This window comes from Bufo bufo, chromosome 3, assembly GCF_905171765.1.
Source record: "Bufo bufo chromosome 3, aBufBuf1.1, whole genome shotgun sequence".
Classification (NCBI taxonomy): Eukaryota; Metazoa; Chordata; class Amphibia; order Anura; family Bufonidae; genus Bufo; species Bufo bufo.
The window spans coordinates 602,027,322-602,048,029 of record NC_053391.1 but is presented as its reverse complement, the minus strand read 5'-3'; the positions used below and the strand labels follow the sequence as shown (position 1 = coordinate 602,048,029).

Genomic DNA, 20,708 nt, shown 5'->3' with positions numbered 1-20,708 from the left:
CACAGTCCTGACACACACGCTTGCAGGCAACTAACTGCAATTATATTACAGTCAAAAAAGTGTTTTTTTTTTTTTTTAAATGTAATCTACTGTGACACCATATATGAGTGGCACTGGTGGCAGGGCCGGGCGAAAAGCATTCCCGGGGCCTCAGAGTAACAAACGAACTCGCTTGCCAAGCGGCACCCGTTACAAGCGCCCTGTAAGCGCTGCAGGGGAAGGGGGCAGGGCCAGGCGCAGCGCTCCAGCTTGCACCATGGGTGCTGAAGGGGCCCTGCCTGAAGTAGTGGGGGCTGCGGTGACCCCTTCATGCTGCCCTACTTTAACAAGGGGGGGGGGCACAATAGGATACAATGGAGGGGGTGTGGGGGGGCGGGGGTGGATTTCTTCAGGGAGTGATGAGCTGTCTCGTGCCCCCCCCCCCCTCATATCTAACAATTCTGCCTGGCATGCACTGCCCAACACCCACGTACCAGAAGTGCTGCAGGGGTGGGGCGGAGCCATGGCACAGCGCGGCAAAACTTCCCTAGGCTGGGCCGGAAAAATGGCGCGCACACCGCTCTAGACACGCCGAGCAGACAGCCGCCCCCCTGCTGAAGCGCTGGAGCTGCACGCATGCCGCAGAAGCTCCACACTCGGCACAAAAGGTAGGCACAGGGGAAGAGGATGTCAGGGGAGAGCCGAGGCTGCTCAAAACTGAGCGCAGCTAACCCTCACCCTCCTCATGAAACTCGCCAGGAGGCTTCCTTAAGGGCAGCACCTCCCACGGCATCTTGGTGTGGACAGAGCAAAGGGGTACATACCACACCAATCTGCTTCCACTTGCAAGAGGAAGTGACCAGAACAGAGAGGAGGTATATGTGACCTTCAGGATTTCCTGCACCGCCCCATCCTGTCTAAGGAGGATCCCCAGTGAATTAACCCTTAATGGCCCTAATCTACAACCTATTTAACCATTACTGTGACGGGGCCAGACTCCCTAAACTCCCCTAAGGGGAAAAGGGGGGAGGGGAGGACCATCAGTCCCTGAGCACCCGCCCTATACAGTCGGGCGCTTGCCAAACCAAATACCACAGTGCAACACATAATACTGCCACCTGTGCCACAGTATGTAACTGAGAATGGCGATACAGTTGAATTCATGAGGGAACCTGCGGCCACTGGCCAGGTCCTTAGGAAAGAGTCAGATCGTTTTGTACCCAGCTGGTGGCAGTAAGGAGGGCTTGAGTGGTACCCCAAGGCATCGGCCAACCGGGAAATTTCCCTGTAGGGTCTATGGCCAATCCACCCCTGTCTACCGCTTGCGACCTATGAGTAAGACCTTGACCGAAGACAAAATGATGGCATATCCTATGAGATAGGAATAACCCTTTAAATAAAATGCTAATGTGTACCTTATTAGCAAAATTTCCTAGAAACGATCGTGTTTAAATCACTGAAAATTGTTGGAGCAACTAAGTGTAGCATTGTATGAAAACAGCAGGCAGAATATTTGCTGTGGGAAGACTTTATTGGCACATCACCAAAAGAAAAAAAAGCTTTGTCTCTAAACGACTGGGTAAGAAGATGCTACATATCTCTTGCCATTTCCATATGATGAGTTGGCCCATGTGTATGTTTGTATTTTGAGGGTATTTCCACCAGCACGGAGGGAGCACCTAAAAAAAATTGAGCAAGATAGTAAATGTAGCAATGCAAACAATTTTTAACATATTCATATAAATATGATAGAGAGAGGAATCAGAGGATGTACTCACAGACTATCGGGGCGTGTAATATAACATAAAGTGAACGCTGCAAATTCAAACTCAGGGCTAGATCCAATAAACATTGATCCCAAAGTTTTCAGGTAGGTGGACAACTTGTACTGGAATCCATATACATCAGGAAAACTTGTCCACTGAAAATTAAAAAAACATCAAAATAATCAGTGTGATAAGGTTCATCTCATTGTCTGGTACATGAGACACAGGGGTGGACTGGGAATTTTAAGTGGCCCTGGAAAAAATCCTAAAAGTGGACCCATGTTGTAGGTAGGCCCAAACTGACAGAAGGCAGGGCAGCACACATAGGCAGGGTCAACACATGTAAGCAGGGATAACAGAAGTATTTGGGTCCAGTAATACGGTAGCGCACAACAAAATACCACTCCATCAGAACCAAATACCACATTGTAATACAATGTTGTTATCTGCAATATAATTATACTATCAGTGTGGGTGGCACAAAAAATATCTGGGGTAGCATATAATGATCACAATCTAAATGTTGCTGTTAAAAATTATTTTATTAATATTATGAATATAAAAACGTTGTTATTAGTAAAGTCAGTTTTAGAAAATGAGAAAAGAAAATATAAAAATGGGAAGAAGAGCAAGGGTATGGTGGATCCACTTGATATAAAGCAAAATAAAAGATAATAAATTGGTATATGGCAAAGTAAAAATTTACATAGTAAATGCTGCTACAGTCTTAGGCCTCTTTCACACGGGCGTTGCGGCAAAAGGTGCAGGTGCGTTGCCGGAACATGCAAGATTTTTCAGCGCGAGTGCAAAACATTGTAATGCGTTTTGCACTCGCGTGAGAAAAATCGTGCATGTTTGGTACCCAAACCCGAACTTCTTCACAGAAGTTCAGGCTTGGGATCGGTGTTCTGTAGATTGTATTATTTTCCCTTATAACATGGTTATAAGGGAAAATAATAGCATTCTTAATACAGAATGCATAGTACAATAGCGCTGGAGGGGTTAAAAAAAAATAACAATAATTTAACTCACCTTAATCCACTTGATCGCACAGCCCGGCATCTCTTCTGTCTTCTTTTTTGCTGTGTGCAGGAAAAGGACCTGTGGTGACGTCACTCAAGTCATCACATGGTCCATCACATGATTCATCACCATGGTAAAAGATCATGTGATGGACCATGTGATGACTGGAGTCCTTTTCCTGCACACAGCAAAAAAGAAGATAGAAGAGAAGCCGGGCTGCGCGAGCAAGTGGATTAAGGTGAGTTTAATTATTTTTCTATTTTTTTTAACCCCTCCAGCCCTATTTTACTATGCATTCTGTATTCAGAATGCTATTATTTTCCCTTATAACCATGTTATAAGGGAAAATAATAATGATCGGGTCCCCATCCCGATCGTCACCTAGCAACCGTGCGTGAAAATCGCACCGCATCCGCACTTGCTTGCGGATGCTTGCGATTTTCACGCAACCCCATTCATTTCTATGGGGCCTGCGTTACGTGAAAAACGCACAAAGAGGAGCATGCTGCGATTTTCACGCAACGCACAAGTGATGCGTGAAACTCACCGCTCGTGTGCACACCCCCATAGAAATGCGGAACGGAACGGGGGCGGCCGGCAATATAAATGCCTATTCTTGTCCGCAAAGCGCGGACAAGAATAGGACATGTTATATTTTTTTAGCGGGGCCGCGGAGCGGAGCAACGGATGCGGACAGCACACGGAGTGCTGTCCGCATCTTTTTCAGCCCCATTAAAGTGAATGGGTCCGCATCTGAGCAGCCAAAATGGCGGCTCGGATGCGGACCCAAACAACGGCCGTGTGCATGAGGCCTAACTCTGTACAGCTTTGTGGCAATGCAGATTAGATGCTTTATCCTGTGCACTGCTATGCCGCTCAGAAATGGGGAATAAAAGTGTATATTGCAAGCATTATATCGCTAAACAGCTTGTATAGAAAAAAGCAGAGACAGGTGCTTTTTGCAGATGCGACCTGTTGCTGTTACGTTACCCATTTTGATGAAATGATGCTCGCCGGCCCTGCTCTACCTGCCCGTGACGTGGAGTCCCACGTGGGCGGGAGCAGCGGCTTGGGGTTTGAAAAAAGAGTGGGTCGCAATGTAAATCCTCGGGTTAGCGCGTTCCTTGGAGAGATCGGCAAATGCCTTTGTGTTCTTTTTTCCCAAGTTTTGTTCTGCGCTGTGAAGGGTGGCGATGCTGTAGGATGCAGCTAGCACTAAAGGTGTTATCTGCCATTGTAATCCTGAAAAGGTACTCTCTACAGAACAGGAAGTTTCAGTCTAGCATAAGGCATATTGGCCAGAGTGAAAACTGGAGGATTTTATTTTTTTTTAAAATGTGTTATGAAAAAATCATCATCATTACAAAAAATCAGTTTCCTATAAAAAAAAAACTTGGGGGGGGGGGGTCATTTGCTAAACTGAAATACGCCTAAATTAGGCATATTTTTGTCGCAGATGGCAGTGCAACGGTTAGTTGCGCCGCTATCTTCTACTTCTCCCTACTCACGGCAGGTCTAAAAGTGTGGGCATGGCACGGGTGGGGTAGGGGATCGGCTGACAGGCCTGTCTCATTTACCATTTTCTATGCCTGTTTCAGGTGTAGGAAGTGGTCTAAATGTAAGACAGCTCGGAAGCTTTCTTACATTTAGAACTGGAGCTGGATGTGCCGAAGTTATGGAGGGGCCTGCGCCTTTTCATAACTTCAGTGGATCCTCCGCCAACTTAGGGCTTTATTAAGACCGGCGTCTTAATAAATGTGCCCCTTGATTTAAATAGATCGTTTTATATGACACATTCCTTTTAAGGGACATTTAATAGATGGAAAACATGTAATACAGTGGATTATGATTATCTTACATGCACAGACATCAAGTACTTACTGGACCATCTGCACTGTAACTCAGATAATTGAGCTCTCCAGTTTTTTCTAGCAGGTAGAACTGGACCCAGCTATGGAATCCAGATATCTTTCCACCGTGGATTTCACCTGTGTACAGAAAGCACCAGTCACCAATATGTTTCAAATAAGGTGATGGGACAGCATTACACAAGACTGGCATGAGAAACATGGGATAGCACTAGAATAAAGTGAGTTACATTATAATATAGAGCAATGAGCAACCATAAACTCAATACTCTGTACAGTACAGTGCAAAAGTTTCAGGCAGGTATGGAATAACTTCTACAAAGTATGCTTTTAAAAATAGAACTGTGAATCTGTGAAATTTATATTTATTCCTCAGCAAGACAATGACCCCAAACATACAGCCGATCTCATTAAGAGCTCTCTTCAGAGTAAGGCCTCATGCACACGACCATTGTTCGGGTCCGCATCCGAGCCACAGTTTTTGCGGCTCGGGTGCGGACCCATTCACTTCGTGTGCTGTCCGCATCCGTTGCTCCGTTCCGTGGCCCTGCAAAAAAAATAGAACATGTCCTATTCTTGTCCGTTTTGCGGACAAGAATAGGCATTTCTACAATGGGCCGTTCCGTTCCGCAAATGGCGGAAGGCACACGGACGGCTTCCGTTTTTTGCGGACCGCAAAAAACGGCACGGTCGTGTGCATGAGGCCTAAAGAAGAAAATGGAAGTGATGATTTGGCCCCCATAGAGCCCTGATCAACTTTATCAAGTCTGTCTGGGATTACATGAAGAGGCAGAAGAATTTCAGCAAGCCTACATCCATAGATCTGCAGTTAGTTCTCCATGATGTTTGGAACAACCTCCCTGCCAGTGGCATAGCTATCGGGGTAGCAGGGGAAGCCACTGCTTCGGGGCCTGAGCTCAGAAGGGGCCCGGGAGCAGTAGTAGGGGTGTGGCTAGCAGGACCATATTTCTAATAATTTAATTTTTTATTTATTTTATCTTACAATTGGAGGAGGGGGGAGGAGGGTGCAACGCTGTGGCTTGTACAGAAACAAGGAAAGGGGAGAGAAAGATTCTCCTACCTCTTCTCTGCACTGCTACTGTTATCTGATTTGTGGAGCAGCAGTGGGCGGAAGCTGCTACTCTACCAATTGTTGATGTGGACCCTGGATGTGCCAGCCAGTACAACTGCCCGCCCACCAGCACGACTGCCTGCCATCCCGCCTCCGGTGCTTGGCCGCTCGCCAGTCAGCACTACTGCCCGCCTCCGGTGCTTGGCCGCTCGCCCACCTTGCATGTATCTCTGCCTCGCTCCTGCTCTAGTTGTGAAAGACAGACAAGAATAAGCAGCGCTGTATCTCAGCCAGCCTCTGAGCACTGCTGCTGCCTGTCTGCCAGCCAGCCAATAACAACCTACTTCTTCAGACTCCCAAATTGGTGAGTCAGTTTTTACCCTGTACTGTGCCCCCTACCCTGTACTGTGCCCACCACCCTGTATTGTGCCCACCACCCTGTACTGTGCACCCCCCCCTGTACTGTGCCCACCCACCTGTACTGTGCCCATTACCCTGTACTGTGCCCCTTTATAATACACTGTAGGAGGCACAGTACAGGAGTATATGGGTACTATGCCCTCTTATACCCGGCATTGTGCCCTCTTACCATACCCTGTACTGTGCCCTCTCATACTCTATAGTGTTCCCCCTTATACCCTGTTATCCAGTCACTGTATGGTGGCGTTATCTAGTCCTTTTATCGCGGTGTTATAAAGTCATTGTATGGTGGTGTTATCCAGTCACTGTATGGAGGTGTTATCCAATCACTATATGGCAGTTATTCAGTCACTGTATGGCAGCGTTATCCAGTCATGGTATGGGGCTACAATGTAACAGCGTTTGTTATTTAGTATCTGTATGTTGGTAATATATAGTCACTTAATGTATTATTATCTGGGGGTAGGCCTAATATATATTATACTGTAGTGTGTCCCATATTTCCCCATAGAGTAAATGAGCCTTGGGGAACGCAGTCCTCACCACTGACCACCAGGACCAGGTAGTACTGTGTACTAGTGCTTATTCTGACACATAAGGCAGATGGCACATCATGTTTTTGCCATCAGTTTAACGTATACAAAAAAGTGTACATTAATGGATGCTTCAGACCATACATCTGTTTACTATACAGTTCCATTGTAAAAAAATAAAAATAAAGTATATGTTAACATATACATTTTTTTTACCGGATTCTGCAAAAAAAAAAGGGATACAAAAGCACAGCACACCACACTTTTGTATCCTTTTCTTTCCCCAAGGTATACGTCAAATGGGTGGCAAATACCTGATGTGAACCCACTATTACATATGCACACAAGCGATGCCAGGATGATCATGGGGGGGGCATACAAAAAAATTCTGTGGGGCCCAGTAAATTCTAGCCACACCCCTTCTCCCTGCAAAGTTCCTTCGAAAACTGTGTGCCATTGTACTTAGGCTAGTGTCACAGATCCGGTGTGAAACTCCGGCACGCTGTTCCGGCAGACAAACAGAGAATAGTATGGACACAAACCGCAGTATGCGACTCTCCGCTTGTCTGCTGGAACAGCGTATGTTTCTCCACCGGACCCCATTATACTTAAAGGGCTGATGGACATTCCGTCTGCATCCGGCAGTGCCGGATCTGGTGAACTCCAGGAGCCTGCCGGAATTCACAGCAGTGATGTGAAGGTAGCCTTAGGGCTCATGCACACGAACGTATTTTCTTTCTGTGTCTGTTCCATTTTTCTTTCGCTGACCATATGCGGAACCATTCACTTCAATGGGTCCGCAAAAAAAGCAAGTTACTCCGTGTGCATTCCGTTTCCGTATGTCGGTATTTCTGTTCCGCAAAAAAATAGAACATGTCCTATTATTGTCCGCATTACGGACAAGGATAGTACTGTTCTATGAAGGGCCAGCTGTTCATTTCCATAAAATACGGAATGCACACGGATCCGTTTTTTGAGGACCGCAAAATACATAAGGTCGTGTGCATGAGCCCTTAAAATAATTCATACTGTTTTGAAATATTGATTGGATTTACATTTTTCGTCTTCATTCACTTTGCATTTTGTGAATTGATAAAAATCAACTATTAACACTTCTATTTTCAAAAGCATTTTTACGCTGCAGCATTTTTCCACACTTGCCTAAAACATTTGCACCGTACTGTACATTAGAATTCCTCAATTTCCAATATGATAAGTAAGTGAGACACATGAGGTATCATAAGGGACGATATTGAGTCATCTGATGCTTACACAAGTCTTCCTTGGCAGAGATATGGTTTTCTCCCGAGTGCCAAGTTTTAGTAATGCCATGGCATCACTGGTGCCAACAGGGCACAGTACTATTTACAGTTGTGGCTAGTTGGCGATTCCCGAACCACTGGTTGGGAAACACCGTATAGATAGTCACTAGGCTTACTAGTAAGGAAACATATTTTCAATGCAACACCCCAGGTAAAGGAATTCAGAAGTTTTGCATTCTGTGATATATTAGGGAATGCAACCCATTTTGACAACCAGGCTACACATAAATTATAAATTCACTTCCACCGGGAGATCATTGTCTCATATTCAGCAATGGCAAGACAGTAATAAATAAACCACATTTATTTTTCCACTCTTACAATGTCCAGGTCCCACACAACTTTCTCAGGGCCATTCATATCACCTTTTACAAATACATGATAACATGACTAAACAATGTGACCTTGATGCGCCGCCTCATGTGAACACTGTGTTACAGAACAGCTGTGTTCTATGATTGGAGTGGGAGGACTGTTTTTCATGTCCCTATCTATATTAAAGTTAAAGGGGTTCTCAAGGATTTAACAATTAATAACCTATCCCTAGGTTAGGTAATCACTGTCATTTCAGGGAGAGTCCGACACCCTGCACCACCACCAATCATCGGTTCAGGAGTACTGATCATGTGTTTATCGTATGGGAATTCATACTGATTTCGCAAAGATATCATTATATGCGTTTTCTTACCAAGATAATGTTCAAAGCCTGATGAATCCAGAGGTCCTTTGGTGCGAGTGTATAGTCCAAACCACATCTCCTTGAAGTCAGCCTTAAAGCTGTCAGTAGAAGTGTAATACCCTGTATATAAAACAAGCCTGTCAATGCTCAAATGGACGACTCTTTCCAAATCATCCTATCTACAATTCCAAAAAGTTCTATTTCAAGGGTAACGTTACTAGCAGTCAATCATATTCATATCACAAATACTTCCATCTACAACACTGTTGTTATTCTGCCCTCATAGGGCTCTCTCAAGTATTTTTTTCCTTCCTAGAACAGTTTTACATGATGTTATATGGCTAAATTATATTGTCTATACTACAAATGCAACAACCGGGCTCCCTGCAGTACTTCTACCAAACAGATCAGCAGAAAACCTTGCATGATCTGCAGTAATTTATTGGCCATGAAAGGGTTATTCTCTGCAATTTATGGCGGATGTACACTATATGCCATAAATGTCCAGTAGGTGCGTATCCCACCTTGGGGACTTGCATCTACTGTATCTCAAGAAGTGGATGGAGAATGCTCATGTTTCTCCACCTCTCCATTTACAAGATCTGTATCTCCCCTAACTACCCTTTCACAGATGCTGTAAATGGAGAGGTGGAGACACATGAGCATTCTCCATCCACTTCTATAGGTGTTCTGAAAATGCTCACTCATACTCGGCTACTTTTAGAACGCCATAGAAGTGGATGGAGAGGGCTGCACATGCATGGCCACCTCTCCATTTGCAGCAGTGAAGGAGATGGGATCAGGAGACTACTATTTTTGAGATAGGTGTGAATCCCACCTCTTGGATCGGCACCCTTTAAGACTAGACTATAGAACAGCTTGTACCTACTGATAGAAAGACCTACTTTTTAATATTTTGTAATATCCATGCTTTTTATATTGGGTGTTCAAGTTACTTCTAAACTTACCTTTGGAAATTAAGAAGGTGGACAGTCTACTGAAGATTGTGGTCCTGAAGAGCTCATCTACAAAGGCAGTCTGTTCTGAGGTCTCACCGCTGGTCACTGTCTCTGCTGTCCCTGTGGTTTTCACATAATTATCAAGCAGAGAAATGAAACGAGAAAAGGTTGGACGGGCAAACAGTTTTGCCTCATTCACATAGCCGAAAAGCCTAATAAGAAAAAATAAACATAGTAATAGTCAGTACAAAGTCAGCCCGTGCATAATAACCTTCAAGGGCATCTATCACTAGATTTGTACCTATGAAACTGGCTGACCTGTTACATGTGCGCTTGGCAGCTGAAGGTATCTGTGTTGGTCCCATGTTCATATGTGCCCGCATTGCTGAGAAAAATGAAGTTTTAATATATGCAAATGAGCAACAGGGGGCGTTTACCTCACTTCTACAGGCTCTGCTCTCTCTGCAACTGCCACGCCCTCTGGACTTTGATAGACAGGACCAGCCATGATGACGTTTTCACTGGCCCTGTCAGTCAAAATGCAGAGGGTGCAGCAGTTGCAGAAAAAGCAGAGCCTCTAGGTGTAATGGTAACACCACCATTGCTCCTAGAGGCTCATTTGCATATATTAAAACATTATTTTTCTCAGAAATGCGGGCACATATGAACATGGGCCCAACACAGATGTCTTTAGCTGCCAAGCGCACATGTAACAGGTCGGCCAGTGTCATAGGTACAAATCTGCTGTCAGATGCCCTTTAAGTATTTTTCTAGCCACAGTTTCAACTACAGTCCATATTACTGGAATACTCCAGCTCATATCTAACCCCAATCACTTTCTTCACTTGAAGTTTAAGCCTGTGCACGTCTCCACCACAAGGACACTAGCCGTGAATACCTCTGTCATTAAACATAGCAGCAGAGCAATTCCTCAATATAACTTAGTAAGTAGATAAAGAGATGTACATCAGATCCAAAGTGGAATTATTTTATACATACATAATTAGAAACCAGGGCACTACATTACTGGTCCTCAGTTCTAGCTATTACAGGAGGATCCCTAGCAATGGACTCCCCTCTATAATGTTCATATGTCCTTATGGACTACCCACTAAATTGTCCATACACCCCCATAGGGCATGCTTACAGGGATGGTCTGAATGGAATGAGTTCTTCAAGACAGATTTCCTTCCTCTGGCTTTACAGTCTCTCGTGCAGCCCCCGCTCGGCCCACACATAAGAGCCGCATTTCTGCTCTAACAACCCGGACCAGCAAGAGTGCTGATCCAAGCTGTTTAACCCCTTACATGCCATTGGCCCACTGCATGAAAGCGGTTACAGAGGGAGTGGACTCCCTCTGTGTCCTATCGGGACCCCGCAAATGAGATTATGAGGTGCCGATGCAAGTGAAGGCAGGTCGGGGCCTAGTGTAGGTCCCAAGCCTATTTCCAGCATTTCCCAGCAGGCTGCATCTCTCTGGCACAGCCTGCTGGTCAATGTCAATATAGGACTGACATTAAAATGGATTTCACTATAGGAATAGTGCAAAGTATTTTAGAAACAATCAAAAGATCACCTATTATAGCCCCCTTGTGGGACTATTAAATGGTTAAAAAAGTAGAAAAATGTATTAAATAAAAAAATTGTAATAAAAAATATGCTTTTTTCCATTTAAAAAACTTTTCTCTCCCCCCGTTTGGTATTGATGAATCTGTAATGACCCACACTACGTAAATATCATGCCAATTATCCCGTACGGTGAACACTGTAAAAAAAAATAAATGTAATTCCAGAATTCCTGCTCTTTGATTGTCGCTACCAAAAAATTGAATAAAAAGTTATCAAAAAGTGTTATGTACCCCAAAATGATACCAATGAAATCTACAAGTTGTCCTGTGAAAATCGAGCCCTCATAGTTAATACGGTTGAAAAAAGTCCATCAAGTTCAACCAAGGGATGGGTGGGGACGTAAATCCCAGAAGGAAGTGAGACTCAGATTTCTACACATTTTCATAAGCATTAATGTCATTTACTTTTAACAATTCATCTAAACCCTTTTTAAAACTGTCCACTGTTCCTGCTGTGACCACATCCTGAGGTAGTCTATTCCACAGTTCTTACAGTAAAGAAGCTTTGACGATTCTGGTGACTGAACTTTTTCCTCTCCAGTCGGAGGCAGTGCCCCTTTGTCTTTTGAGGACATTTAACATGGAACAGTTTTTCACCGTATTTTTTGTATGGCCCAGGTATATATTTGTATAGGTTAATCATGTCCCCCCTTAGACGTCTCTTCTCAAGACTAAATAAATTCAAATATTTTAATCTTTATTCATAACTAAGACTCTCCATGCCCCTTATCAGTTTAGTTGCTCTCCTTTGTACTTTTTCTGGCTCCAGGGCATCCTTTCTATGGACTGGTGCCCAGAAATGAACTGCATATTCCAGATGAGGCTGCACTAACGCTTTGTACAGTGGTAATATTACATCCCTGCCCCGCGAGTCCATGCCTCGTTTAAAGCATGACAATATCCTGGTAGCCTTAGAAGCAGCTGATTGACATTGTATGCTGTAATTTAATCTACCATCTACAAGGACACCCAAATCTTTCTCTGTAAGTGACTCTCACAGTGTTACATCCCCTAGGACATATGAAGCACAGAGATTATTACAAGATGCATAACTTTACATTTATCCACATTGAACCTCATTTGACAAGTAGATGCCCAATAACTCAGAGTGTTCAAGTCAGCTTGTAGTTTATGGACATCTTCTATAGACCATACAGTTCTACATAGCTTAGTGTCATCTTCAAAAATAGAAATGGTGCTATTAATCCTGTCCTCGCGATATCATTAATAAATAAATTAAATAATAGAGGACCCAGCACTGAACCTTGGGGTACACCACTTATAACCCGGGACCATTCTGAATAGGAATCATTGAGCACAACTCTCTGGACACGGTTCTTCAGCCAGTTTTCAATCCAATTACAAATTATACTTTCCAAGCCTATAGACCTTACTTTACCTATTAAGCGTCTATAAGGGACAGTATCAAAAGCCTTTGAAAAATCCAGAAACACTACATCCACAGCCGCCCCTCTGTCCAGGCTACTACTCACCTCCTCATAAAAACAAATCAGGTTAGTCTGACAACTTCTGTCCTTGGTAAACCCATGCTGGTTATCTCTTATAATATTATTTACAGTCACATACTCCTGTATATAGTCCCTTAGGGCTCGTTCACACGACCGTTGCCCCTCCATTGCCGTATTGCGAGCCGCATTTGCGGATCCACAATACACGGGCAGCGTTCTGTGTGCATTCCTCATCACGGATCCAAACCCATTCACTTCAATGGGTCCACAAATCCGGAGATGCGGAACGGTGTGGAACGGAATCACGAAACGGAACACTACGGAAGCACTACGGAGTGCTTCCGTGGGGTTCTGTTCCGCACTTCCGTTCCGCAAAAAGATAGAACTTGCTCTATCTTTTTGTGGAACTGACAAATGCAGACCCATTCAAGTTGAATGGGTATGGATTCATCCCGGCAGCCGTACAGAGGTTGCCCGTGCATTGGGGATCGCAAATCTCGGTCCCCAATGCACGGAACAGCCCACCTACGGCCGTGTGAATGAGCCCTTATTATGTGACAGTAGCTGTTCCCAGTCTATGCCCTGAAATGCTGCCCTTAACCCAGGAAAATTATCTTTTTTTTAAATTCAGTGTTTTTGCTTTGACTGACAGAGTTCGCTTCTTAAAATTTAGGGGGAATAGAAAGGAAAATAAAAAAAGTTATGGTTCTTAGAATGCAGCGATGCAAAAACATTTTCTTTTAAAAAAAAAGGGTTTTCAACAGTAGTAAAACGTAAAAAAAAAAAATTATGGGGCACATTTATTAAGATCAGCATTTTAGATGCCAGTCTTAATAAAGCTCTATAGCTGGTGGAGGGTCCGCCGAAGTCATGAAGAGGTGCCGGCCTTTCCAGAAATTCAGCGCATCCAGCGCCAATTCTAAATGTAAGACAGCTTCCTAGCTATCTTACAATTAGTCCTCTTCCCCGCTCACACCACGCCCACAATTTTAGACCTGGTGTGAGTAGGGAGAAGTCGCAGATAGCGGCGCACATGAAATAAATGACCCCCCTACATGTATTTGGTATCTGACCCATATAATAAAGTTATCATGTTATTTTTGCCCAAAAATGAATGCAGCAAAATTTATAACGTAAAAACTCAGTGGTAGTATTGCTGTTTTTTTCCATCCTCCTCTCAGAAAGAGTTAATAAAAATAAATCAGTAAGTTCTGTACCCCAAAATGGTGCCATTACAAACTACAACTTATCCTGAACAAAAAAAAAAGCTCCCATATGGCTACATAGAAGTTATAGCTCTTGGAAGGCAATGATGACATTTTTTTTTTTTTTTAATCGCTTGGTCAGTAAAGCCTAACACAGGCTGGTCACTAAGGGGTTAAAAGTGTTTTACCATTCCAATCCTTGTAGATTGAGAGATATGATGAATGACTAAACATTGACTGAACAATTAATAAAAAAATTTAAAAAAAGACACCACCATCGTCCATCGGCTTACTTTTGGCTGCTAAAGTCGGTTCCGGAGCTGGTCTGGGTGCTGGCTGCCTTATACTGCAGGTTCAGAGTTATGTCACCACTTACAGCTTTGTTTGCATCTGAGGAATATAACTGTTCGGCCAGACTTTCAATCTCAGCATTAGTGGCAGAAAATACCTGTTGCCCTGTTTTGGGGAAAAAATGGGGAAAAAAAAAAAGTTGACATAGGAAATCAATGATTCTACCTCGTAACGAACATTAACCATGACTACAGAAATAGTACAGTAAGTACAACAGCAAGATGACGGCAAAGTGGACATTGATACAGTTTACTTTATTTGTAGTGTTGGATACCTTGAAAGAATTCGTAGGTGTGTTTGGTGGTGCTTTAACGTATGAGAACTCTATAAAATGTTGCATGTTGGCCACATTGTTTTATTGAAGTTTGTGATCATCAGGATGTACTTTGGTGAAGAAAGTGTTCATTTTCTTCCTTAAAGGAGCATTCTAGGATTTTACTATGAGGAGATAGAAGCAGTCACATAGAGAGCTGGAACTCAATATAAAGTCTATGAGCCCGTCTCAATTCTGTCTCACTAGTCTAGCGATTGTCGGGGGTCTCAGCACTCAGAACACCACTGATATAAGCCTTTGATATGTCCCTATTACATATCAAAGGTTTTTTCAAAATACAGGTGCACGTTAAAGGGGTTTTCCTAGATTTTAATACTGATGACCTATCCTACCCCTGACACCTGGGACCCCCACGATCAGTTGTTTGAGTGGCACCAGCGCTCCTGTGAGAACCATGGCCTTCTCTAAGCCATTCCTAGGCAAGTGACGACACGTTCATCATATTAGCAAATGGGGCTGAGCTGTGATACCAAGCACAGATGCTATACTATGTACAACGCCGTGCTTGGTAAGCATGGAGAAGGCCACGGCGCTCACATGAGAAGGCCACAGTGCTCTTCCTTCTCAAACAGTGGATCGATGGGGTCCCGGGTGATGGACTCTCACAATCAGATACTGATGACCTGTCCAGAGAATAGGTCATCAGTATTAAAATCTCAGAAAACCCTTTTAAGTGTTTAAAGAACAATTTTACCTAAACCTGTTACAGTTAAACTTCTACCCCAGAAGCCATCAACCAAGTCACAGTATGCTATAGTATACCTCCCAGTAGGTGCAGGGTAACATACAGTAGTACACATAGGCCCAACGGCCAAATAATACCCACCCCGCATCCCACTGTTTACAATTCTATGGGAAAAAAAATCCCTCTTTATTATAGCAATTAAAATGAGGAAAAACGCTCAATACTACACAAAAAGGACAGACTAATTTAGAAACCCCAGTTAGCAATCGGTTATATGCGTGTTGGCCATCTTACTGGCAGATGATCTCTGCCTATGTCTTGATAACTATACTAGTTATTCATAAACCCATATTTCACACTTTTACAACATTTACTAGCGCATATTTGCATTGATTATAGTACATATTTCTCTAAAATAGGGCCAAAAATTAAAGAAAACATACAATAATTGGTACAACAAATGTAAATCAATCTCTACATTAATAATACTTATTCAAAAGTACCCAATAAACCAAAAATAACCAGTCAGTAAGCTCCAAAGGATACACATATAATCATATGATCCAGCTGCCATTAACATCTATTCACAGATTTATTACCACTGAGGAAGGTCCTATGTGGACCGAAACATCCGGTGTATATCAGACTCTTTGAGTCCTAAAAAACTTTCACATGTTAGTCTGGATCAGAATTCTAGATGTTGTTTATCCACAATAAAATTGACACTTTAATTGTAAGTTTCTACTGAGTGCTACGAATTATCTCTAATATTGTCCAAAAGATACACAGACCTACAAAAAGTAGATCCAAGTGCGTTTCGGCCTACTTTCATCTAGGAGTGGGCACCATCCTGGTCAAGCATCAGCCATGGTTAATTTATTCTATATTATTGTTTGATAGTCTAGTTTTGACTTAAAATGGTCCTGGAAAAAACAAACTAAAAGTGGCCCCATGTTGTACAACACCAGTAGACAGGGATAACACCAGTAGGCAGGGCCAGTAGGCAGGGCCTGAACAAAATACAAAAGAATTTCAGCTCAGCATTTGAGTCTCTCTAGGCAGCTAGACATCCAACACATATATAACCGATTGCTCACCAAGGTTTTGAATTAATCCATCTTTTTCTGTAATATTCAGGATTTTTTGTCATTTTAATTCATAGAATAAGGAGTGGTTTTGTACAGAAGAGTAGGAAGTGTAGAGGGCACTGGCTTTCCTCACCTTCCCTGCTCTTCTTCCGGCCCCGATCTGTATCCTAACACGTACAGTGTCAAGACATAGTTCAGGTAGATGCGCACTATGACCTGACGCTGTGTGCTGTCAATTCACAAAACAGCGAGGCCGGGGAGGGTAAGTGAATCTGCCAAGTGGCATCGCTATCCAGAGCTGGAGAGGTAAGTTTTTATTTATTTATTTTAAATGTCTGATCTGAGGTCTGATGGGGGTGATCTGAGGCTGGGGGGTTTTATGGGCCTGATCTGAGGCTGGGGGTCTGATGGGGATGATCTGAGGCTGGGGGGTCTGATCTGAGGCTGGGGGTCTGATAGGGGTCTGATCTGAGGCTGGGGGGCCTATTGGGGGTATGATCTGAGGCTGGCGGGGTCTGATCTGAGGTTGGGGGGTCTGATCTGAGGCTGATCTGAGGCTAGGGAAGGTTTGATCTGAGGTTGGGAGGTCTGATGGTAGTGTGATCTGAGGCTGGGGGTCTGATCTAAGGCTGGGGAGGGTCTGATGAGTGTCTGGTCTGAGGCTGGGGGTTTGATCTAAGGCTGGGGAAGGTCTTATGAGGGTCTGATCTACGGCTAATGTAGTCTGGGGGGTCTGACAGGAGGCTGATTTGAGGCTGATTTGAGCTGATTTGAGCTGATTTGAGGCTGATGGAGGTGGGGGGCAGATCTGAGGCTAAGAAAGGGACAAAGGCAAGGACAGTTGCGAAGAAAGAGGCAGGGACAGTGGCAGGGAGAGTGAAAGCTGGGTGAACTCCTCTCTGGACCCCTCTGGGTTTAGCTTGGCTGCCATTAATGCCAAATAAAAAACTAAATATATACCATTCGCAACTTAAAAATTAGACTGCTATATGTGGTCAAAATGGCGCCTGTACCATTTGTAATATATAGTGCAGGTGCCATTTTGTGCTGCAAGAATACAGCGCTCTAGATTTTTTTTAATTGAAGCACAATTTCTGTAACTTACCCCTAAGTGACTTATATGTTTGACCAAATATAGCAGTCACATTTTTAAGTTGAGAATTTTGTATGGCCCTCGGCAGCACAAAGGTTCTCTACCCCTGTTCTAGAGGATCCTCACAGTGTAGAGGTAATTTAGGTGGCCCTGTGACCGATAAACTTGTCTGTCTGGAGATGTTATTTAAAGTGGTCAATTGAGCATATGGGAAGATGGTTGCAGACCATGGGACAATTGAGCCTGATATGGTGCTGCTGTGTCTAATGCTCTCTCATGTGCATTATGGACAGTATCTCACATGTACAGTAGGTGCCATCACTGGACAAATGGAGACAATCCTTCTAAAAACTGTTGCCTTAGCACAAGATACTAAAGGCGCCCATACACATTAGACAGAACTCAACTACACCCACTGATCTTGGATCAACTGACAATAAATCTGTATGGGAACCATTGGACTCTCCCACGCAGGATCGGTTATGTTGGATTTTAACATGTTTGATCCTTTGATGCCATAGGAGATCAGCCGCTGAATGATCGTTCGGCTGACAGCTATGTCTCCCGACTCCCTCTCAGCTTCCCCATACACAGACACTTTCTGCTCGGTTAAACATGTCTGCATATGTTATGGACAGAGCGGAGAAAGCCACTGCCAGACAGTTCTGTCGGTGGCTTATCTCCCAGGAGGAAAAAAAAGGATTGGACAAAAATATTCATTTTTCATCCTTGTCTCCTCCTACATCATCTGTCGGGGGAGAGTCGGGAGCTCCCCATACACATTACTGTGTCGGGCGAACCTGCCATTCTTAGTGGGTTTGACCGACAAAAGTATATGTGTGGTCAGCTTTACTGTGCCTTTAGGTATATCTGATCCTAGCTGTATGCATTCCTGCATCAGGTAGAACATATTGCTGTTTGTGCATTTGCTCAGATGATTTAACTTATGCTTATTAAATAATGAAAGACTTTTCTGATTTTAAGGTCTCTATTGCTCTTTCTATTTTAATCATTTGCTGTAATCCTCTTTCCCATCTACCCCATCCTTATAATCTGACTTTACACACATCATTCCTTCTCCTTCCTTCAGAAGCTGGTAATTCACGGTAACCATATTTCACACCAACCCATGTCTCACCTGATTCACGCCAACGAGGCCTCATTGAGATTATGTGAGATCTCATGGGTCATGCATTCTACCGAAATGTTTATATTACCGGTATGTTCCTTCACATTTCCTCTCCACTTTTATGGTACTGCTGGAAATAGTCAAGCGAGCACTCGGCTATTTTCGGAACTCCCACTGAAGTGAATGGAGGGGGCCCCCACTTACACGGTTCACTCTCTTTAACTTTAGGGTCCCTTTTCTAGAGATAGGTCTGGGAGACGCACCTATTTGACATTGGTGAGATATCCTAGGGATATGCCACCACTGTCTCAGATGAGACAAGCCCTTTAATGCAGATAAAGTGTATCAGTCTGTAGGTCACAGAACTGTATGCAGCACTAGATCTGTTCTTCATCCTCTAAATATAGTTAAAGGTGTTTCCATTTACTGACAGGAGGCAGAGATACTATTATTAAGCTATATTTACTGATAAGTACATATACTGGAATACTATGTAATAGTAATAGGTATGGCATAGCGTTACAGCAGGGCCGGGCCGACACAGAGTCTGGGGAGGCTCCAGCCTCAGGGCAGGCAGGCCACTGACTACGTTGCTGCTGCTGCCGTGCATTCCGGGCTGCCGGCCGCGCTGGAGGACGGAGGGAGTAGTGAGCACTTGGCACTGACTTAGGTGCTCCCTCCCCGCTCCGCCTGCTGGCTCGGCCGCTCCGCTGCTCTGGTCTCTGCTCAGTCGCTTGCCTGACTGGCTGCGTACAGCGCGCACTTTGACCTGACGCGCTGTACGCAGTCAGGTCACATGTGCGCCCTCTGGAGACCAGGAGCAGCGCGGGCAGCAGCAGGCAGCAGCACAGCACTGTGTCACGACCCAGCCCAGGCCCCAGCAGGGATAGAGCGTGAGAGTCTGCCCTGAAGTAAAGTAAGATGGTTCTTAAATAAAGATAATATTCTTTTCCGTCTGATCTGAGGTCTGAGGGGGTTCTGGATGGGGTAAAATTACAAGGAATGCCCCGGGGGGGGAGGGGGGGGAATTGGGCAGCTCAGCCTCTGTTGGTGGTGGACCTTGTCCCAGCCCTGCGTTACAGTTCTTCATTACTGGAAATAAAATCAATTAGGCTACTGCAATATTCTTGTTAAATAGACATAGATTCTTACTTGGTTCTGGCAGGCTAGATACATAGATCACACATGGAAGGAGCAGTAGCAGGACGATTGTGTGCTTCATGGTGCAGTACACTATTCCCAGTCTGGATCCTGTAATCTTGACTGCAGCTACAAGCGTTTTTATAGGCATGTACTATCAGTGACCTCCCAGGGCCGGCCTATACGCAGAGTCTTATAGACTCTTTAGGAATTGTGTAAGTTCAAGGAACTGGGTGAACTTCTAAATATGCAATCACACGTCTGCATACACAAGAGATACTACAAACAGTATATAACTATGACATGTATACAGCCATAGAGGTTATACATGAATACACTGCTGGATGTTAAATGCAGGCACGGAGCTTTATTAATCCTTTAGGCTATACATTTATCTATGCTTCCTAATATATTTTTCTATTTGTGAAAGCCCTGAGAGATCCAAATGCCCTGCACAGAATAAAAAATAAAATAAAATGAAATTCTGGTTGCCTGTAGCCACTACAAGTAGTGTTGAGCGAATAGAGTTTCGGATCATAGATGTGACGTCGATTCGTTCTAACACTTTGTTTTAATGCTGTATAGAGACCTGTCTCCGAACAGCATTAAAATGTATAGCCTCCGTGGAGGCAAAAATCTTTCCGGTGAATTAATTTGGTAATCACTTCTGCATCTTCAAAAACATTTTAAAAAAGCAATCAGAAGTCGGGTTTGGTACCGAGGTAACAGCTGGTACCAAACCAGACTTCGGATTCCGAATTTTAAACGTTTTTAAAAATGTAGAAATGAATACCGAATATATTCACCGAAATCTCACGTGATGTTGGGTGAAAATAATTTTTCCTACACCGAGGCAATGCATTTTAATGCTGTGCGGAGACATCATGAATGCAAAGTGTTTGATCTACGATCCAAAGCTCGATTCGCTTAAGCCTAACTACAAGAGGCTTACATTCAAACTGATT

General features: G+C 43.8%; 1 protein-coding gene across 1 annotated transcript in view; it reads right to left on the bottom strand.

Moving 5' to 3' along the window:
• Window positions 1-1,546: 1,546 nt before the first annotated feature.
• LOC120993954 (poly(U)-specific endoribonuclease-D-like) overlaps window positions 1,547-20,708 on the bottom strand; it is a 32,068-nt gene continuing 12,906 nt past the window's right edge. The window contains exons 2-7 of the mRNA XM_040422416.1: window positions 14,217-14,379; window positions 9,631-9,833; window positions 8,672-8,782; window positions 4,650-4,756; window positions 1,758-1,900; window positions 1,547-1,658 (exon numbers count right to left, since the gene is read on the bottom strand). Coding sequence (XP_040278350.1) covers window positions 1,547-1,658; window positions 1,758-1,900; window positions 4,650-4,756; window positions 8,672-8,782; window positions 9,631-9,833; window positions 14,217-14,379 — 839 coding nt within the window. The remainder of the gene's footprint in view (window positions 1,659-1,757; window positions 1,901-4,649; window positions 4,757-8,671; window positions 8,783-9,630; window positions 9,834-14,216; window positions 14,380-20,708) is intronic.